Genomic DNA, 22,165 nt, shown 5'->3' with positions numbered 1-22,165 from the left:
ATTTGAGGAGCAGGGCAGCTCCAGCACCCATCACCCTGCAACCCAAACCAGTTCTCCCAGTTGCAAGCAAGCAGTCTGCAGGCAGGCTGTGTTCCCTGTCATTAGGGAAGGGGAAGGGGAGCGTGGGCTGGCAGCCTGGCAAGAGAAGAGCTGAGCTGAGCTGAGCTGAGCTGGAGGAGCTGAGCCCAGCTGGCACCCACACACCCAGCTGCATCCCAGCAGCCACGCGGGAAGGAAGGAACGGCTCTCGCCTCAAGCTGCCGAGAAAACCACGGCCCCAACCTGTGAAGAGCTGAAGGAGCCAACTGGAAGAGCTCTGGAGAGCAGCTCACCGGAGATGATTCTCAAATAAGAGCAGCTCTAATTGCTAAAAGGAATAAGGGAAGGTAAAAGGATGCTCAATGCTCAAGGGCATTGCATAGAAAACGAGTATTTACCACGGAAATAAATCCTTGGGATAACTTCGTTCTCAAAGCTCAACATTAGTCACTTGAGAAAAATTGCAACTGCTGTTCAAGTGCCTAATTATTTTTAAGAAGATGGAAAAAGGTAGTGTAGCACAGTTAGCTGCATCCAGAGCCATTAATGGCATATGTGGAGTTATCAGACTCAGGCTGGGCAGGTAATTCTGGACTATAAAGTCCAAAGAGTAGAAAATCACACCTTTTTTTTTTTTGGACAGAGATGCTCACAGCTGAAAAAACACCCCAAAACCACACACTAAATATAAAATTTCCATTCTCCCAAGTCACACAAATTACCCCATATAACCTAAATCTCTAAAAAGAGAAGAGATATCCACTCATTTTTAACCCTATTGTCTGAAATACAAGGTTTTATATTGGATAAAAGCCTGACACAAGCCAAGCTGAGTTGAAATTTCTTTATGCCAGTTTCACACTCATTCCAGAGCTCCAAATATAAATTCTTTGTGAATGAGATTTTAATTCTCTGGTCTGGAATTCTGTGACTTGCAACCACAAGTATTTTGTGAAGCATAAAGAACTCTTCTCTAATTGCATGTGCAAAAATCTGTAAATTATACTTAAATTCATGGAAAACGAGGAATTTGGGAGGATGGAATACACTGTAATTCATCGGGAGCCCACGAGAGGGTGCTCCCAGATTTACCAGTTCCCAGTTTAACGCACTTCCATTCTAAAATTCTAACTGTATTCCAATGGAAAACAGAATTTCCAGCAAAGCACTGACATTTGAAAACTGGATATAAAAGATTATTAAAAAAACTGCCTAGAGTAAGAATTGGGGTTTCTGAAGGGTTCCAGACTGTAAACCCTGTGCTCAGTGACAGCCCCGCGGTCCAGCACTGTGTAGTCTGAAATCACCACCCAGCTTCCCATGTCTGAAAGTAAAGCCCCATTCTCCAACAGCCGATGGGCTGGGATTGGCATCTCCATGGCAGAGCTGAGAGCACGGGAAGGGGAAGGGATGGCAGGCCCAGGGCCCCCTGAGCACGCTGGTCCCTGCCAAGGCAGCCTGGTGCCACCCGTGCCCACGCTCCCGCGGCTCCGCGTGCCTCCATCCCGGCTGGCACGGACCCCGGCTCTGTGGCACCTGCCCAGCTCGTGTCTCTCACCCCAACCCACACACCAGGGACTCCAGAGTTTGCATTTTCCTTTCTGCCAAGCTTCCACGCCAGGATAAATTCCTGTGGGAACTATAGCAACAAATCCAGGGGCGAACCCGACGGGTTAATCCTGCCATGAGGACACTGCTTTATTTAGGCAGCTGTGTGTCTCAAAAGGGCAGGTGCAAATTCCAGGGCAATGCCACGTTTCTCCTGATAATCTTTACCTACTTGCATTGATTTTTTGGGGATGGGATTTATCGTGGGGCTCTGTGCTCTGGAATTGAACGATGGAATTCTCCTGAACAGTGAATCTAGCCCAACGCTCCCAGCACAGGAAGTCAGGGGTGCATTAAATCCAGACAGCACTGAGAGCTGCAGACAGATTTAATGGCTACAGGGCAGTATCAGTAAATAATGCAGTGTCAGTGGGCAGCTCAACAGGGCTTAAATGCTAAAGCATCTGAGCTGTTTACACAAGCTGGAGTTCAAATTAGTAACTTTGACATAAATGATTAATGGCTAATGGAGACTTACCATCATTTTTGTATTTACTGGCAGTTTAAAATCAATTCCCAAAGTTCAAATCAAAAGCTTTTGGCATAGCAGCAATTTGGTGGGATATTAAATACCAGATGTTAGAAATAAATAAAGGCAAACAGAGTACATTGTTTTCCCCAGCATCAGTACTCTGCATCAGTTGTGTTAACAGATCTGCTTCATTAAGCTCGAGGGGCAGAAAACAATTTCTGCTCCTGGTCATGAGGAAGTCAGGAAGATCCAACGTTGGCCACGGGTCTTGGCTGAGGACAGACAGGGGGTGGCACCTCAGCAAGGCTAGGAAGGCAAGGCACCAGGAAAAGGGCAGTTCTTTGGTCGGACAACAGCACAGTTTCCCTTCTACTTTTGGACTGCACTTGCTTTCTTCATCCAGATGATTTTTTGCTGTCTAGAAAGGTCCTTTTAAATTGATGAATCCACTGAAAGTGCTCCCACCTTTCACTCTTTTGAACAGGCCCTAAACCCTCCAACCAAGCCTTCCCTGAAGCATGCTATGAAAAGCAATATATTTTTTGCAAATAAACTTATTTATAAGCAGTTTTACTTGAGGACAAGATGTCAAAACTATCTAGTGAACAAAACTTCTATATTTACACTAAATATTGGGCAGCTGTTGGGCAGAATCTCTAACCCCTATTCCTGCAGAGCCACTCCTCAGACTCCCAGATGGAATCTCACACATTGTTGTACATTCAATGCCAATGATTTTTTAAAGAACACCAGAACTTTAGGATCTCTCACACTTCAGCTGAGCTTGTCAAAGTAGCTACATTCCAAGTAGGCAGAAGGACATTCTTCAGAGAACATTTTCAGAGGAGATGACATCTTCCACGTGCTCACAAATGAAGCACCAATTTTTGCATGCAGCTTTATACAATTAATTTTCGAGTGGCTCTTGTGCTAACAGGGGGATCCTCATCTATAGGTACTCCAATAATTTATTATCAGACACTTCAGAGGAATCAAAACATCCCTCTCCCTCATAAGCTTTGCTCCATGAGGACTTTTGCTGTTGCAGAACTCAAGTTTTAAGTCATTTCTCACTGCCCAGGCTGTGACAGTGCTGTGCTCTTCTCTTCCCCAGCTGGACTGAAGGCAGAGCCATGAGAGCCAAGGGAGCCCTTGCTAGGCTGAATCCTGGATTTAATTACAGTTTAGCTGATTTAAAGGCAGGCTGTTTAGCATCATGATAATGAAAATACAATGTGAAACTCAGGCAAGAATTTTCTGGTCTTAAAATAATCCCTTTTCCTGAAATTCTGGGATTGTGCCCAGCATTGTAGTCCAGTCTCCTCCCCAAAGATATCTCGGTGGTATTCTGAGATTTTCATCTGGGATGACATTTCTGCACAGGAAGTTCTGCACTGTTTCTTTGCATAATGAGTGGTCAGAGGGAGCAGTCCTCACTTGGAAGAGGATTTGAAGAGGAAAAAGATGATTTTCACCTCCCTGCCCAAAGGAACTGTACACAGTGTGTGCCTCAGCTTATGGAGACTAGGGTGGCCCAGAATTGTATTTTAGGTACTTACTATAAAGCAAATACACAAAATAAATTCAAAACATCCCTGCTGGTTTGAAGGAGAGGACAGGGAAAGGCAGTAGTCACCCCATCCAGTCATTCCTGGTTCTCAAGGTAACCAGGACAATTTGAGGGGTCTTGAGATCACTGGTCAGGTTGACAGCACAGAGCTGCAGACAAGCCAAACCCCTGCACAGCCACTCACAGACAAAACCACTTTGCCAACTCTTGACTATATAGACTGAAAACAACAATTTTCCTTCTCCTTAAGGAACCCATAAACCACCAATTATAGAGCAGGACTGCAATAAACCCTTAGGTATCTACCTATAAATATTTCTAAGATTACAGCAATAATTTTTACAGATGTAAAAAAATAAGGCAAAAGCAATGTCCTACAGGGAAAACAAGTGGGGAAAACAAAGAATTGAAAAATACTAAAATGAAGTAAGAATTCCCCTGTAAAGTGAGTGAACATAAATTTTCTCCAAATACACCTGGACAGCAGAAAGCAGCACTTCTGGAAAGTGGTGGCTGACCTGATCCCATCTGAACAAGTCCATGGCCATCAAACCCAGATCACCTGACAGAGCTGCCTGGGCACATTAAACTGCCTGAAAAACTTCTGCTCCACCCAAACCAGAGTGCGTTAACTTCTGCAAAGGGGAAAATGCATTTCTGATGCAAGAGAGAGGACAGAGCAACAATTAACACAGTTTAGAATGACAACTCTACTAGTTCAAACATCTCCCAGTACAGCTTTCAACTCTCTGAATTTCTAGATTTTCTAAGAACTATTCAAATTGCAACAACCAAACACCCCTGCTAAGAAATGCTATCTTTAAAAGCATTTCATAGATGACTTCTCTCTACTCCACATGCCAGCTTTGATGTAAATCCACTTGCACACATTTATATGCCCAGTGGGGTACAAACTTCCTTCAGTGACTAAAGCATTAATTCGGTATTTTTTACCTCAACCCTGCAAAGTTAAAATAAGAGTGCCAACTGCAATCTCTTGTTTCTTTTGAAACAACAGCAGAAATTGCTTCCAGCTCATAATTACAAAAGCATTTTGACTGACACATTCCTGACAGATCTGCAGAACTCCAGGAGAGGACACCCATTCGCTCACATCACCCTTACCTTGCTGCTGTGCCAGGGAAGTGCAGGGAACACCGGGATGAGGAGGGCACAGTGAACTCCCTCCTACACCTCGAGATAGACAAACAGCTCATTTAACAGATCCATCACCCGGGTTAATGTCAGGTTACAGGGAGTATCTGTGTAGGTCACACAGCACACCCAGGAGAGGATGAGCTGCCCTGAACAAAGTGTGAGTAACCCCGGGGATGGAGGAGCTACCACGGCAGTGTCCTGGAAGTCCAGAACACTCCAGCACTGGGAGAGACTGGGTGCAAATGGGGAATGAGGAGCTGCTGTTAAAAACCAGGCATCTGCAGCCAAGTCTGCTGAGGGCACAGGAGAGGCTGAGCGGCAGGATAAGGTTCAGGTGTGGGGCTGGCACCTCTGAGCACTGCCCTGCCAAGTGCCACCCCTTCTGCAGAGACAAAACAGTGCCTCTTCCCTTCTGGGGAAACACTGGACTCCTGTTATACGTCAGACAAAGAAAACATCAACTATCTCAATGTCAACCCACAAAACTTTAAAAAAAATAATTCTGGAGAGACACAACCTGCCTTTAGCAATTTCTCCTCTTCTTTTCTTTGAGGGCAGCCCTGCTCATTGCAGCTCTGATACATGATGTCAGTTTTAGCCCCAAAACTCTGTACTTTTATCTTGGAATTTAAAGGAGAGGTTTTTTGGGTGGGTTTGTTTGCAGAACAGATAAAAGTTTTCTGTTTGAATTCTGACGGTCCTGTGAGAAGACATACAGTGGCACTTGGCATCCCAAGGAGCAGTAAGAGGGGCAGGGATGGAGTGCAGATTCCATTTCCCTAAGTGAACTCTGACAGAGTCACAATTCTGCTGCCATTCCTGTAGCCAGAGCTCTCCCTGCACAAGATGTGCCGCGAGCTTGGCTGCACCAAGTCTGTTCTTCAAGCCTTACAGCCCATCCGAGCGAGTTCCTGGGATGCTGTCAAACAAAATGTTCCCGAGCCAGGCATCACTGCAGCTCTCCCTGCTATTTGCAGACTCTGTTACACTTCCTTTACCTGATGGAGATGACAAGGGACAGCACTTCCAGCAGGATGGCGATGACGAACACCACGACGGCCGCAGGTGGCGGAGGGGACGCGACCATTCCGTGTTTAAGGAAACACGTGATGGAGAGGATGAGGAAGACTGTGGTGGACAGGAAAACATCCAGGAGCGAGCTGAAGGTTGCACTGGCAAACGTCTTCACTGGAGCATTCCTTATAACCTGTGTGGAACACAGGGATTGAGGGAAGGGATGAAAAGGAATAAATGCTATTTTGCTGAATTTGACAGGATGATGAACAGCAGCTCCTAACAAATAAAGGAATGAAAAAATGTTTGCCGCTTCATTATTCCAGTGTAAGCACTGGTTGGAAAGAAGAAGCAGAAGAAGTTGTTTGATGGCTGTCACAGCTCCCTGAGCAGACTGTGTTGAAAAGATGTATTGGTGGCACAGCCCGCAGGCTGGGGTGATTTTTACACATATTACAATACAGAAATAAAACAACACGAAAATTGACGGTTCTGCGCAAGAAAACATAAGTATAATAAGCACAAGGTAAGTTATGGGATATTTTCCTCTATTATTTTAATTTAAAATAAGAACAGATTTTACTATAACCTTTTTAGCCCTGATGGTTAAGAACAGCCCCCTAACACCACAGCTCCTGTGGCAGAATTCACATCTCCCTTTCAGTTGGAGCGCTCTAGTTTAATTTGGAAGTTTCTTCTGCTCCTCAGAACACTTCCTGTCCTCAGCAATACTGGGAAACAAACTTCTTCCTCATCTGTACTTCTCTGAAACCTAATAAATCCAGCCAGCATCACTTCAGTGCCAAAATTACCTGTTAACCTGAAGGGGTAGCAGAATCCTGTTCATCCACACATGAAGTCCCATCAATTGAATTAAGGGAAGCAGCACTGTATCCCCAAGTGACAGAGTTAAAGATGTTCTAACAGGGCTAAGTAGTGCCTTCATTTCCAAATGAGAACAGATTAAAGCTCCTGGGAAACAGAGCTGACTCCAGAGAGGGATCACAACCTGAGCATGCAGCTGGCACTGTGCAATCAGAGCTGAATTTAGGGGTGCTGGAAGTCACTTTCAGCAGCACTGACTGTCAGGCCATTAGAGAACCTGGACTGCTGTCAAATCTTTTCACTCTCCAAAAGAAGATTTCATTGCTGTTTTGAACCAGAACTCTGCTGACATTAAAGCTTTAACAGGTTTTTGTCCCAGTGCTGCGGAGTTAATATTAGAGAGTGAAAATTACCACTGTCAAGGAGGTTTATGTAATAATTTTCAAATTATTAGCTTGCCACTAACAAAATACACAGGCCACATTCCTGCTCTCTCTAGGAATTTCCTACATAGCCACATTAATAGGTCCATCTGTATATGTTTTACCATCTCTGCTCTGCTTCTCTTTCCAATCTTTCCACTGGAAACTACCTGATTTACTATCTTCTGTACAGTTTGCAAATTCTGTAGGCTGCATCCCACAGGAAGTTTCTCCCTGTTCTTGCTACAGGAACTTTAGGTAGAGAGATACCACTAAATTACAGGATGAGCATGGAGCTCCTGACCAAAGTGAAGAGACTGAACTGCAACACAACTGGGCTTTCCTTTGATAAAATAAAATAAATTAAGTTAGGTGTCACCTGGAAGCATTGGAAAACAAGCAAATATTGCTAAGGAGGGTGTGACAACACTGCCCAGAATGGAAAGCAACAAGCAGCAGAAGGAGAAATCCTGCTGCCCTCAGATGCAGGACATACTGGGAAGAAAAGAAACCCACACCTAATTTATCCTGATGCAGTTCTGCAGATGGATCACCCAAATCAAGAGCTCAGTGCTGCTGGAAGGGAAGGGCCCATTCCCCTTCCTGCTGCCGGACGCTTATCTCGTGCTGGCTCTGGCACTTGCCAGCCTCTCCAGAGCTGCTGCTGCTCCAACACAACACAGACCAGCCCGAGATGGAAAGAGAAAGAACCCCAAACAGAAAAAAACCCCATGAATATTTCATGTTAGGCCAGTAAATGAACTGCTCCCAGCAGGGAAGGCTGGGAAGCACCAGAGCCATTAGCAGGAGCAGGGAGGAGGAGGAGGAGCAAGGAGGGCAGAGCAATTGCCTTTTCTTGGCAGCAATTTTTCAGCTACTGGTGGAAACGCAGCCTCAGTTCTAAGTGACACCTAATGTCACTCCAGGTGAATTTAAACTATCTTGCTAGTTCCTATCAGTCAGGCAGGGAAATCCAGTGCTGTGGAAAGCCTGTGATATTATTATACCCCAGGGGAATTAAGGAGTTTTTAGACTCAGAGCAGAATCCTGAAGAAAACACCGAGTTCCTTACAATTTACTGCTCCTTACAATTCCAGTGTTTTGAGATGCCTGTATTTGAATGCAGCACACTTATGAAATTAGGACACCTGAATTCAGCACAGGTTTGGATTCCAAAGGGAAAACCATGAGACTGTGACTAAACAGGAATCAAATTCCAGGTTACCATTCTCAAAGTTAGAATATCTGATGAGAAGACAAGCAGCAATTGGTTTTTACTTTGGTGAGTGACGGTCCTTACCATTTCAGCATGGCTCTCTGGCCACCCTAAAGACTTGAAACACTAACCTGAACATGGAGAAAAGACAGGTGAGAAGTAATCAGTGTATCTCAGATTTCCAGCCCAAACCCTGGATTAGACTCAGGGCATGGCAAAAGATGCTCCAAGGGCTGGAACTCTCCTGCTCTGATGTCAGGCTTGAAATGCTGGGGATGTTCAGCCTGGAGAAGGCTCCAAGGACACCTCAGAGCCCTTCCAGGGCCTAAAGGGGCTCCAGGAGAGATGGAGAGGGACTCTGATGATGCCCTGGAGTAACAGGACACAGGGAATGGCTTCCCAGTGCCAGAGAGCAGGAATGGGTGGGATATTGGGAAGAAATGCTTCTCTGGGAGGGTGGGGAGACCCTGCCACTGTTGACCAGAGAAGCTGTGGCTGCCCCTGGATCTCTGGAAATGTCCAAAGCCAGGTTGGAGAGGGCTTGGAGCAACCAACATAGTGGAAGGTGTCCCTGACCATGGCAGGAGGTGGCACTGGATGGGCTTTAAGGTCCTTTCCAACCAAAACCATTCCATAATTCTATAATAAACTGAAAGGAGGCTGCTTTCAGAGGTAGCAATACCAAGTAGCAAATGACATTTGATATTACATGACCCTTGTGAAACAAGTGCAACAAAATATGTTAAAAAACCCAAGGACAGACAGTGGCTTAGGCAGATTACAGACAGAAACCAAAGCCAGTAGGAACACACCTCTTCCTGGTAGCTCGTCCTGTAGGCCATCTCCAAATCTTGATCCAAGAAGTTGAGGCTCAGCTTGTTAATAGGTGGTTTAAAGAAGTAATCTTTCATGAGGCTGAAGAGAGAAGACAAAATCACCATCAGTTTGTTCAGCTGTACCTCCTTCAGGCCCCCCCAGTCTGTGGCTGCTGTTTCTAGAGATGCTGGCACTTGGCTTTTGAAGTTCCTGTGGTTTTTCTTCTTTCTTGATTACCAAAGTATCCTCTTACCCACATCACTTGCTCAGTGAAAGGAAATATTCCACAAAAAAAGCAAACTTTTTATACTTCCAGGAAGAGTCTAACAAGTCCTTCCAAAAACTTACCAGATCTAACTGATGAGTAGAGATAATTGTAACATAAGCCAGCAAATAGTAAAGGTTAATTGCTGCTACAGACACACAGCCTCTGGAGACACGTGGCTGTGGGATATTTGTGTTTTGGGTGGAATTCTATGGCTCAAAGCAAGCCAAGGATGACAAAGGTAACAAATTGTTACGGGGAAAAAAAAACAAAACATTGCCCATTTTAGAAAACAGCAGTTTCTTGTTATTTCAGACACTAAAATAACCCAGTAACTCAATTGGGAACATTCCCTTAATGATCTGAGCTGCAGTGAAGAGATGGAGAGCTGAGATTTACTTCTGAAATGGGAGATTTGGAATGACCAGAACCATCAACACAGGCAATGACAACTAATGACATCAGGGCTAAGGAACCCAGAGGCAGCATCTACCAGAGGGTGTTTATGCCCTCCTTCACCTTCATCTTTTCCACAGAAGGTAAAAAAAACACACAACAACATCAAAGAGGCTTCAACCATTAGAAGCTGGGTTTATTTTCCATCCTCTGGAAGAAAGATGAAAAGCTGTCTGAGTTTTGCATTAGCAGGATGAGGTTCATGAATTAAGTTTCCTGATGGCATTTATCTGCCAACCTTTGCTCCCTTGAGCAGGTGCCAGGGAGCTGAAGGGACTCAAGAGCACCGAGTGCTTCGTGCCCAGGGTCACAGAGCAAGGTCAGACCTCTTGTAGCACCTGTGGCTCTGTGCAGCTCCCAAACACACCCTGCCTGTGAACCTCCTCTCATTTTCAAGCAACTGATTAGCTGTGTTATGTACAGGGAATTGTTTCTAAAACCCCTCTGAATGTAAAATGGAGTGGTTGCTTTGCCAGGGTTCTTCCCACCCTGGGAGCTGCAGCACCAAAGCCACAGTCAGAGTGGGCAATTTCCAAGCTGATGACTCTGAGCAAAAACCAGAGATGCACATGAGGTCAAATTCCAAGCAGATGAAGAAGTTAAAAGAAAAACCGTACAGAGCTTGTCTGTGCCTGTTTTTTTTTTTTTTAAGGGGGTTTGGTTTCGGGGTTATTTTCTGTTTATTTTTATAAAACTCTTGCCTAAGAGGTTTTCTTGGAAGTACAAGCTCCCATCACAAGATGGCATGTGGGAAGCATTTTTTTTTTTAAATTGAGATGCAAGATCAACCAAAGGCACATTCCCAGACTGATGCTAGAGAGGACAAATGAGTCTAAGCATGAACATGGCCAATACCTGGTAAACTTCAAACATTCTGGCCTTGACCAACACATTACAATTATCAGAATACTCTGGAGGAATGACAGGATACATTCACTTGAGTCACCCCTCTCCCTGTCATTCTTCCTTGTCTTCATTCCTCACCTTTCTTAGACACTTCTAAGAGCATCTTATAATAAAAATTTTGAAAGCTTTCGGGTTTGTTTTTTTTTTAAATACTGTCAAATCCCCTTTCTTCCTGCAGGGAAGCTCAGTGGAGGTGGTGATGGTGCTGTTGTGCTGGTTAAGGATGTAGGAGGAACAGTCCAGCCCCACAGTGCAGCACGAAACAGAAGGTGGAACACGATGGAACCAGGGAGAAGGCAGCATTCCCGGGCCCTTCCCAGCTCCCTGTCAGCTCATTCTGTCTCCAAAAGGAAGATCCCACTTGATGAAACAGTCCAGTACATAATCTGCTTCCCAGGAGGCCTCTGCCTCCCAGCACAAGGCGTTCCCCAGATCAAGCAAGACTAGGAAGTAAAAAATGCAAGAACAAACAAATTTAGAAATAATGAAGAAGTATTTAAACAAGAAACTGCCCCAAGGAGGGGATGAAGGGCTGCACAGAACCCCACAGTTCTGGGGGAGCTTCATACATCTCTGAGATTCTGCTCTGGAAGTCTGAAGAGATCATTGTGAATACTGCCCTGGTCAGCACAAGAGAGTACTTGCTTCTTGTACTTCAGATGTTTTATAACCTAAGGAATACCTAATTTTTGCTGGAAATAAAAGATCCCCAAAGCAAGAATCCTTTGAGGATATTCCCAGTGAAATTAAGCTCAAATATTCTATACTCTCATGTCACAGCTTTCTTTTAAAGAACACAGTAAGGCTACAGTGAACAAAGCACAGGACTTTAACAGAAGTAAAGCCAGACTCGAAGCTGAAAGTATTCACTGTTTGTCAAATATAGAGAATCAAATTTTAAGAACTGGTAACTTTCATAAAAGGATTATTTTATAATGTACTAATACAAACATGCCACACTAATACTGTCTTCATTAATAGCATTTTTAAAGAACACTGGAATTGTGCCAAGGTATCAGCTCCAAGGTGAAATCTTGGCAGGCAAAAAACTCTCAGCCACACAGCTGAGCTCAATATCCCCAGTGTCCAGCATTTCCTCCCATCTAGCCCCAGGCATCTTCCTACTGCAGTGTACTGGCTCCTGAATCCCCTCAGGATATGTTTAACCCTTCCCAGCTCTGCAGAAAGCCTGTGGGATTAATTTATGCACTTTATTACCGTATCTGGGTTAAGTATTTTTTTGTTAACAGGAATTTATATCCAAGTGCCCTGCAGTGGAAATCACTGCTCGGGGAAGATCACTTGGCTTTGCAACAGCATAAAATCAACATAGCAAAACCTCAGTGAAAATGGGGATTCCTGTAAAATGGCCATGAGGAAGTTTGGTCCCCTTCGTGAGACACCTCCAATTCCCCATTCAAAGATCCTCATAGACACTGGATTCATCAAGACAAACAATTAAGTTTTACAGAAGAGGACCAAGATAATTTTTAAAATGGCTTATTCCATATAATTTCTCATTGAGAAATGTTGAAAAAAATCAGTGTAAACTGGTAGGCTTAAAGCATTTCGCATAGATCTAATTAATCAGAAGATTATTTTTGGAAAGTTATGTTTACATGAACTGAACTCAGCAGAGAAGTTTCCCTGGCAACAAGAAATGGCCCACTTAATATGGTAATGATGATATTTAATTGGGACCAAAAAAAAGCCAGGCTTTGACTGATCTCAAATCATGGTACTCCTTCTTCCAAATCAGAAAAAATTACCCGTTTTGGGAGTGGAGGAGGAAAGCACCAGAACACAAGAACTTGAGTGAGGTATCTTCAGCAGACCAACTGCATAAATTAAGCTACTTCCATAACTTGCTGTTTGCAGAGTGCTGGTTACATTTTAAACTATATTCCTGTTTTCCTATTTGTTCTGGCTGATTTCTGCCAACATTTGGACATTCCCAGTCCATCTATTTTCTAATATTTGGAAATATCAGCTAAACCTCCAGTCTCAGCCACTACTGAGAGAGCACACAGCGAGAAAAGCAATAAAGAACCCTAAATTTTGACTCAAGTTGGCAACAGGAGAAAGGCAAACTGAGCAAATCTAGGTAAGAGACTGAAGAGGGATTCCTGTCCCTCCCTCTCATCTCTCCCTGCCTAAGTCATGTTTCCATAAAGGTGACGGTGTCCCTGTTCCAAACTGCTGAGTCCATAGGAGAACAGAGTTTTAAGGATATTTAGATAAAATACCCTCAATTTGAGTGGAAGGAATTAAGCAAAAATAAAAATAGCCACAAATAATAACAAATTCAAGCTATCTGTTTAGCTGCTCTAGTCAAGTCACTGCCATAATGGAGATATAGTTGTTGGTAAAAATCCCACACTACTAAATTCTGAAGAATATTTCCTCTGCCCACAGTAAGCTTTTTTATTTGAAACAGAGAAATTAATTTTGCAATATCTAAGTAGATAGTAAGTCCATGAGAATTCACTCCTATTAATTCTGCTTCCGAGCCCAGTAGGATTTCATGATTGGTCACATGTTATCTGATGTTCTTCTTTTACTATAAAAACAAAGTGAGTTTTGTGGTTCACATTTTATGTTACACCTTAAATTGCAGAGGAAGATACACACTACATTCATTAAGAGGACCCTGGATTGCAAAAAGGAGTTCAGTTTTGTGAAAAGAGATTTAAAGAGCAATTTCCCTTTTGAAGAATTGACTGAAGGTGGACTGACAGGACTGTTCACCATGGAAGCAATGAAAAGCTGGTTTAATTCATTTTATACAGGAAGTTTCTGATGTTTCAAGTTTCTACTGGAGTTTAAACAGAATAAAGACTAAAATCAGAAAACTTACAACGTGTTATATGTTGACAACAATTGCTGAAATCAGACAAAAAGCACACAAATACTAAAGGTATGAGACCTCAGCAGTGCCTTCTGACCTTTCCAGGATTTTACACTGCACAGCTCCATTTTCCTTACCTGTCTTCTTTGATCACATCCACGAAGTGGGCATCTGTCTTTTCTCGGATGTTTTTGAACCTCAGAGGGAGCAGAGCTGACTGATCCAGGCTCACTCCGCCCCAGCGCCCTTTCTCCTGCAGCATTTCATACAGGGAGGTCTGGCTGTTGCTGAGCTTCTCCTCCTGGGGAGGACTCAGAAGCCCATTCTGAGTCTTTGGACTGTGTCCTCCTGGAGCCTGGAGAACAGAGAGCAAAACACACCCAGGGAATGTCAGTGGTTAAGAACAGACAGAAGAGATTGCAAGAGCAAAAACTGAGAGAAGCTCTTCTCTCAGCACCCTGAGCTCTGCTCTGACCACAAAGACCAAACTCCCCCTGCCTTGAATCCATCCACATTTCCTGTGGATGTGTCTCCCAAACCTCCCATATGCCTGTTCAGGTGCCACTTTTGTGCTTTTCATGAACCAACTCTCTAAGAAGAAGAAAACAAAGAACATTTTCACACACTCAATGACAACCAACCACAACCCCAAATTTCATTCACTCATCTTACAGTTAAGATTCTTCCAAAAATCTTTTTAAGCACACATTTAATCTGTGCTGATTATCTCTGAGTCATGAGACAGCTCACCCTGGCAGTCTTTGCTGATCCTTCCCCTGACCACGAGCAGCCTGCTGCTTTCCCAGAGATTCCCCCTCTACCCCACCTGTGAGAACAGCCCTTTTGTACATCTCATCCTACAAGAAAAACTCCTGCAAATTAAACTGCATTTCCGTCTCTAAGATGTATTTATTTTTTCTGGTTTTCTTTTGCCTTCATATTAGTTAAGACAGCTTTAATTCTGGTAACAGCTTGCAACACAGCTTAGGTACACAGTATCACCAATGCTGCTGTCATTAGAGAACACAAATTACTTTTAAACAAAAATAATTCTACTTTCGTGGAGCCTGAAGTTCTCTGTCTTACATTTTGTTTGACCTAGACCAATATGTACTGAAGAAAATCCAAAAGAATTAGACAGCTAAGTGTGGTTACAATAAAAATGAACTGCAGTTAGTCAGGATCATTTTCAAATGCAAACACAGAGCAAACTTGGCTCATTTGAGTGTTCATCTCCCCCCTCCATATCTTATCGTGTAGCATTTATCCTCATCCTGAAGCCCACTCACGACAGAAGTTTCTCCATTCCTGCTTGTACAGAAGTGACAAGCTCCTCCAGAAGACTATTCTTGGATGCCATCACAGTGACCATAAATAAGTACCATAAATATCATCACCACCCCAGCCACGTGCTGAAATATGTTACTGACATTTTAAAATCAACTTAGTTAAAGTTAAAAAATATCTCCTTTCTGGCTGCCCATGCAAAATCAATTCCATTTCCTTATGTGATCTGTCCTGTGAAGCAAAGGAGGCACATGAACACAGCCAGGTGAAGGGAAAGGTTCAGACCCAGCCAAGGAAGACACAAGACCAGAGGGGCAGCAGGAGAACCCTGTGCAGGGAAGAGTCAGGAAGCGCCTGGCTCCTGTCACAGCCAAGACATCCAGAGCTAAAGCCATAACAAGGTGTGTTGGAATGGTTCCCTGGAGCTACAGGAAAAGCAGGAGGGAGGTGGGTTCTGCTTCCCCTTCCTCCCTCCCTCCCGGGGGGATGTGGGATCCCCACCCTGTGGGCTGCCCCGACCGAGGTGTGAGCCCAGAGCCACGCACTGGGAGCCAGGAGATGGAAGGATTCCCAGTCTGCTCCCTTCTAGCCCTCACAACAGTTGTTTTGGCAGCTTGCAGGTGTTCCCAGCACAGCGACAGCAGCTGAGGAAGGAATAGGAAATGGGGTGGTTTCCTTGGTGTGCTGCCAATGCCTTACTGCAGACCATAATCGCCAGAAGGGAAAGGGGATTCCAGCCACAGATCCCAGCAGGGGCACACCAAGAGCCCCGGGACTGAGGGACACTCCTGGAAGGCACAGGCACAAGAACTTCTCACATGAAAAGTCACCAGGTTCTTTTCTAAGAAAAAACATTGAGCAGCTCCTGAGCAAGTCCTCCTACATCTCTGCCAGGTTATCCAGCCTGCCCAGAGGGATCAGGAGCATCCTGTAGAGCCAGGGCAAACCCCTCTGCTTTTGAGGTGAAGAGGATGAGCAAAGGGAAAACAAATAATCTGACCAGCTCTTAGGGAAGAGCCTTCTTTGTTTGGTGGGCTGGCTCTTTTTAAACTTGTGCTAAAGATTGTATCTGCTCAGAGCATTTCCCAGGACAACCTGAGGTTTAAAGAAAACCTGAAAGTGATAGCTACCTTCCCCCCCGCCATGAAACAATCTTTCTCACCACTGCAGTCACCTGTTATTTGAAAAGCAGTAACCAAGAACCCACAGTTTTTGCTATGATCAGCTCAAATAAGATTTGGACTCCTATGCACTGTCTGCTTTCCCTGCTGTTCCTCAAGACCATCTGAAAAATGCAGTGAAAATTTCTCTCTTTCAAAGAAGGTCAGCGTGGACTTTCTCTTTAGTGCCTTGGCAAAGGTTCAAATCCCCAAGAAAATTCTTCCCTTCAGTCTGCTCAAGGTTTCTCTGTGCTCTGTTAATCTTAACAGGCAGGGATTAGAGTATGAAACTGTTTGTACAGGAGAAAATCCCTATTTATTAAATGTTAGTTCCAACGATACTGGGACTTCTGAAGGCAACAGGCTGTAGGGTTTCCCTGAGAACTTGGAGGCTTGGTGTGGAGTTTCCTCTCATCAAGAGACAAGGAAGCTCCAGAAAATGTTGGGAGCCACTCAAGTCCAAGGATATGATTAAACATCATTAACATTCCCTAAAGACAGGGGACATGAGTGCAGCATGTGGTGTGGGAAGGGAACAGAGACTGGTAGAGGGAACTTACGGCCCTTCGCAAGAGAGCTGAGGCTGCAAAGAAGTCTTGGAAATCATAGGCCACAGCAACTCTGTGCATGTGCCTGTTCTTTGAGCTTTCATTTGGACAGGCATGCCAGACTCACTGACAGCCATAACACAGCTCCCATTTTTGGCTGATAATAACCCAATAACCCAAGAAGGATGTGCAATTTGGGCTCCACTGGAATTCCTACAGTGGAATTACAGGCCTCTTCCTCAGCTCTGTGTACAAATCTCCTCCAAGGAAGGTCAGATGGCTTGCTGATTCACACACATGATTGAAGTTAATGCAGCTACAGTAAGAAGCAACTTAAACCAGGCAGTAGGTACCTAAGGACAATCCCTCTTCAGTCAGTTCTTGGAGATCCCTGCACATGGGCAGAGGCCACCTGGGGAAGAAGCAGCATCTCTTGCCTACCATCTTAGCAGCCCAGGCAGATCTCCCACATGTTCTCTATCTCAGAGATCTCAAGCTGGTTTGAGACAAGTCCCTGCTGACACCTCCCTCAGGGCTCAAGGGATCACGATTTTATTCTTTTCTTAGGCTGTTTCCTGGAACTCTAGCACAGAGCTGCAGTGTAACACACCCCACAGCCCAGTAAGGCAGGCCCTGCTTCTGATCTTACAGTTTAAGCATGAGACAACAGGTCAAGTACAAACAGAGAGGGAAAAACACAGATTAATGTAGTGGCTCAGCAGTGGCAACAGTGCTGGCAAGTTTTTCAATCAGCTTTATAGTCGAAAAGAGCTGTAAGACAGACATGAAGAACAAGATCACTGTCTCAGAGCATGTCTACAAAGTGATTCTCCCCAAAGAGGGAAAACATATTTATTTGAATTTATAACAACCAGGTAATGAGCACTGGTGCTCAGTCTGCATTTAGCTTAACATTCAGGGAGGAGTGAGAGGCAACAGGCAGAGGAGAGAGGCTGCGAAGGCCACGAGCAGGACAGCAAACAGGCAGTGTCTGGCGTGGCAGAGGAAGTTGGTGGCTTCAGTGAGAATATCTGAGCAACAGGCAAGGAAAGCAAACGTGGCAGCAGCATGAAGAATATGAAAGAGACTGTTTCTGTCCATCAGGAAAGGATGCAAAGTGACTTAAAGCTGTGAATTTGGTGACTTCGTGTCAGCCTGGTGATGCAGGAGATGCTGGCAAGACACGGAACTTGTGTCTGCTGGTGTGAGGATGGAGAGTGTGGTAGTGCTCCTTCTTTGGGTACCATCAGCATAGTTTAAAGAGTCCAAATTTTAAGTCCTTCTCAGGATCAAGTTGAGCCCACAACATTACTAAAAAGTTTGAAAATTGGAGCAGGGGGACTCAAACTAAAATTTTGAGCACAAATCAAAAATCAAAATCAGTTCTGCTGCTTAAGAGCTTGGATAAAGGAATAGTGGTGCAAAAATAAGAAAGCTGAGGGAAGCAGAGAAATAAGGGGAAAAGTGAAGGGAGAAATACTTCAATTACCTTTGTACTGTTTTTATGCTCATCCTGACAACCATTTTGGATAGCTCCTTCATCTATGCTGACATCGCAGTGGGGAGCAAGGGTGGTACTACATGAAGGGCAAGGCTGAAATGAGACAAAAGAATTTTAGCCAGGAATGTTCTGGTGTCCTTGTAGTATGATGCAATTTGTAATTTAGTCCACTTGTATACTTGCAGCATGGCTCAAAGATAAACAAAACTATAGAATGGGAGGCAGGGAGCAAAATTTGACTGGAACAGAATGCACCATTTCAAAAATATATCACAGATTTGCTGTTTGCTGAAGATAAATCTAATCCAGGAAAGCATCACTAGTGTAAGATCACAGATACACTGTAATTGATGTGCACAGGCAAAGGACCTCCCCAAGAGGAATAAAACACCTTTTAATAGGAGAAGTGCAATTTTCCTGTGTGAAACCTGCCTGCAAAGGGTTCTGAATGCCATTAGGAGAGAAGACAGCACAAAATGCAGCAAAATCCAGAGAAAGTATGGAACACCATGATGCATCATGAACAGCCCAGGGAAACGGAAAGCAACAAATCTGAAAGGAAAAAAAGGAAAATGCTTTTTCATACAGAGCCCTAAGACAGGGGAGGGGAACTCAGCCTATCCTACATTGTTGGAACCAAACACCCAACAAATGTCACATGGAACAAGGAAAGCAAAACCATCAGGATTTGTACTACTTCCAGGTTGTGCATTTTGGAAGCAACTTAAAATGTTGCACTTGAGTTTTTAAAAGAAGTTAATTCCTTCAAGCTAAAATATGATCTTCATTAGGGGAATTAACCCTGGACTTGTATCTTCCAAATTCTTCACTCTCTTCTGCAGTGCTGGCAGTGTTCAGGCAGGATCCAGCTCAGAGGGACCTGGAGCCTGAGCCCTCTTGGCAGCTCCTCTGCTCTGGAGATGTTCACTGTGACCAGGCTAGCCAAAGTCTGCTACTAAACATCACAGCAAGTTTTCCAGCAAGAACTTGAGCCTTCTGTCACAAACTCAACATGCCATGTTAATTTTGTCTGTTTGTTGTGGACATGTTCAAACCTCTCTGGTCCAAATCCACAACTTCTGCCTTCAGGTTCACTCCCCATTTCAGAGACCAGCATGTTAAGTCTTTTCAGAAGTAACTTTTCAATCAATGCTCCTTTTCCACCTTTGATGTCCCACCTAAAAATACCCAGCATGTTTAATATTCAGATTTTTCTCCCAGCCCACTCTCCCTGTGACATCTAACCACTCACCAGTGCCTCTCAAAGGCTTTCATGTAGGACCTTGAGCCTCCTCAGCAGCCAGCAGCCCATCCTGTCTGCTGTTCCTCAGGGACACAGTCCAGGTTGGACACCAAAATTACTCTGAGTTTCCTAACCTGGCATCAGATAAGCAATTTACATCCAGTTCTGAACCTGTGCAGTCTGAACAAATACCAACACAGCTTAAGAAATTATGGAGTTGCTTCTCAGATGGTTTTGTTTAAAAACAATCTGTGACTAACTATCACAAATGTCTTGGCCACTTGATGGAAGGCATTACTAGATGGCCTAAAAAATAAATTGACAGTGGGCTAACAAGCCTTACTAACTAACCCTCTAGGAGTTAGATTTAGATTTATCCATGGCAAAAGTCAGGCAATGGTCACAAAAACCAAATATGTCTAAGAAAAAAATGAAGGAACCACTGCTTGTTTGGTCCTGCTAATAAATCAGCAAGACCACCTCCAACATTCATCTCCCAGGGTTATGCCAGAAGACAAAGGGCTTGGAAAAGCAGCCTGACCTTTGAGAAGAGGCAGAAGTTCCTCTGACTTTCCCCATGTGTTCAAGTCAACATCATTAACTTCCTTCTCTATTGCAGGCATTCACAGGCTCCATGTGCTGTGACCTCAGTGCCATGAATAAAACATTAATGCACTTCCAGCAAACACCAAGACAAGCAAAGGACTTTCTGTTTTCATACCAAGCAGTCATTAAAACATTTTTACAACAGCTTATGATTCCCTGTCAAGTGAGGCATGTCATAAAAGATGATAGGGAAGATAAACTGATACCAAAACCACTTAGGCAGGGTAGAGTGTTTTCATTCAAGAAACCACCTGCTATTATAGATTTACTCAGAGTTTTTACCCTCTGTGTTCTCCATTTTATTAATGTAAACACATCTTATTGACATTCAAACTGCAACAAGGTTTGCAATTAAATGAACTACAGATACACCAGAGGAGGAAATACAATTCCTTTCATGGATCAGTTACTGTCTCCTGACTCTCCTTTACAGCTCTTGCCCTCTAGAACATCCGTTCAAGCCCAAAATGTGAAAGTCATCTTTTGCATCCAATACAGCCACTTCTTCCCTTTAAAATAAAAATACTTCAACTTGCCTGTAATTTTGCCTCTCCTACTTAAGTCTCTTGCAGAGCTGGAGTCATCTCCTCCTACACTGACACCATTTACAGCTTTGTATTTAAAACAGTCGGCATGTAAGTCATGATTCTTTTGCAAATCATTATCTCCAGACCCTACCAGCAAGCTGCAGGCTTTAAAAAAACCCTCACGAAAAACCTGAAAGCTGTAAAAAAGAAACCCACTCCTTTTCAAAAATTGTGCATGATCTGTGATCAAACTGCAGTGGTACCTTGTGGGGGTTTTTTAACATACATATATTTTTAAAGCAAAAGAGGGGCAATTTAGATTAGATATAAAGAAGAAAGTTTTTAAAATGGGAGTGGTGAAACACTGGCATAGGTTTGCCCAGTGAGGTGGTGGCTGCCCCATCCCTGGAAGCATCCAAGGCCAGGTTGGACAGGGCTTGGAGCAACCTGGGATAGTGGAAGGTGTCCCTTCCATGGCATAGGGTGGAACCAGGTAGGCTTTAAGGTCCTTCCAAGCCAAACTACCCATGATTCTGTGATTCTCTGCAGCAGAGAGAAAGCTGGTGCACATTACCCTCAAGAGCATGCTGTGGATTCAGAAATCCCCAGACCTGGCTGTGCTGGGAGAGGTGGGGGTGCTCAACTGTCCTATGCTGCCACAGAAGAGGTTTCTAAGCCAGTGCTCACACAGCTGCTCCGTGGTCCCCACTCTGACACAGCTTCTGCATCCACCACCTGGGTGTTCAAAGGGAAACCTGGGGTTGGGCTCATCCAGAGTTCACTGCAGCATAAGAGCACTGGGGCAAGGCTCAGGAATCCCAGCTGTGAGGAGATCCCTGGCCAGAGCTGCAGTGCTGAGGGTGGTAAGTAAAACCAGGCATCTCTAGACACAAACTCTGCAGCAGCTGTAGCACAACAGGGTATCCAAGGCAGCTGAATCTGAGCTGGCATGTGTCTGAGATGCTCTTCTGAGCAGCTTCTTTTCATTTCTCCTTCTGTCACTCACAGCCACGCTGGTACGTTTGCACTCTACAGGCTTCCACTCCACAATTAAACATTTTATGGGCCAGGAGTTGGATTGCCATGATCCTTGTGAATCCCTTCCACTCAGGATATTCTAAATTAACAATTAACACCCAGCAACAGACCCAGAGCAGAAATTTGGGGGGTGGGGCAGCAACGTGTACCACATCACATCCCAGCTGTTCAGGAAGAGTGGTGCAGCTGTACCTGCCCTTCTGCCAGGTAAATCAACCCCCATTTTAGAAAACACATAACAGAGGTGATCCTTAACCACAGACTTCCTTTTGCACCTGGATCATTTTAACAAGAACCACCCCAAGTTTGTACATAACAATTTTATCAAGCCCCAGCTGCAGGTGGGTCAGTCCCATCCTTCACTGCAGTTTCAGTCCTCAGTCACAGCCTCCTCTGCTGTCTGACATTCCCAAGGCAACCTCACTGTCTCTCAGAACAGCAGCCACAGCTTCACTGCTTGGCTTCATCCCTCCTCTCTCCCTTCTGCTCCACACAGGCAGCTCATCAATCCTGCTCCACTTGGCACATTCTTCTTCCTTCACTGCTTGAAATGAAGGAGTTACTGTCACTGCCACACCTGGACCTCTGCACGACCACACCCTGGGCAGCACTCCCAGGTTTATCTGTACAGCTCCCCCAA

General features: G+C 44.4%; 1 protein-coding gene across 2 annotated transcripts in view; it reads right to left on the bottom strand.

The window, feature by feature from the left end:
* The window catches only part of ADCY9 (adenylate cyclase 9), an 82,574-nt gene that overhangs the window by 14,262 nt on the left and 46,147 nt on the right, over positions 1-22,165 (bottom strand). The window contains exons 3-6 of one of the 2 annotated variants that reach the window (XM_062503933.1): positions 18,100-18,204; positions 13,753-13,970; positions 9,137-9,239; positions 5,846-6,054 (exon numbers count right to left, since the gene is read on the bottom strand). In XM_062503933.1, the coding sequence (XP_062359917.1) occupies positions 5,846-6,054; positions 9,137-9,239; positions 13,753-13,970; positions 18,100-18,204 (635 nt within the window). The remainder of the gene's footprint in view (positions 1-5,845; positions 6,055-9,136; positions 9,240-13,752; positions 13,971-18,099; positions 18,205-22,165) is intronic. The other variant, XM_062503934.1, reaches the window with a different exon arrangement.

The sequence above is a fragment of the Cinclus cinclus genome, chromosome 16, assembly GCF_963662255.1.
Source record: "Cinclus cinclus chromosome 16, bCinCin1.1, whole genome shotgun sequence".
Lineage (NCBI taxonomy): Eukaryota > Metazoa > Chordata > Aves > Passeriformes > Cinclidae > Cinclus > Cinclus cinclus.
Note: the sequence above shows the minus strand (reverse complement) of the source record. Positions and strands in the feature narration are given on the sequence as shown.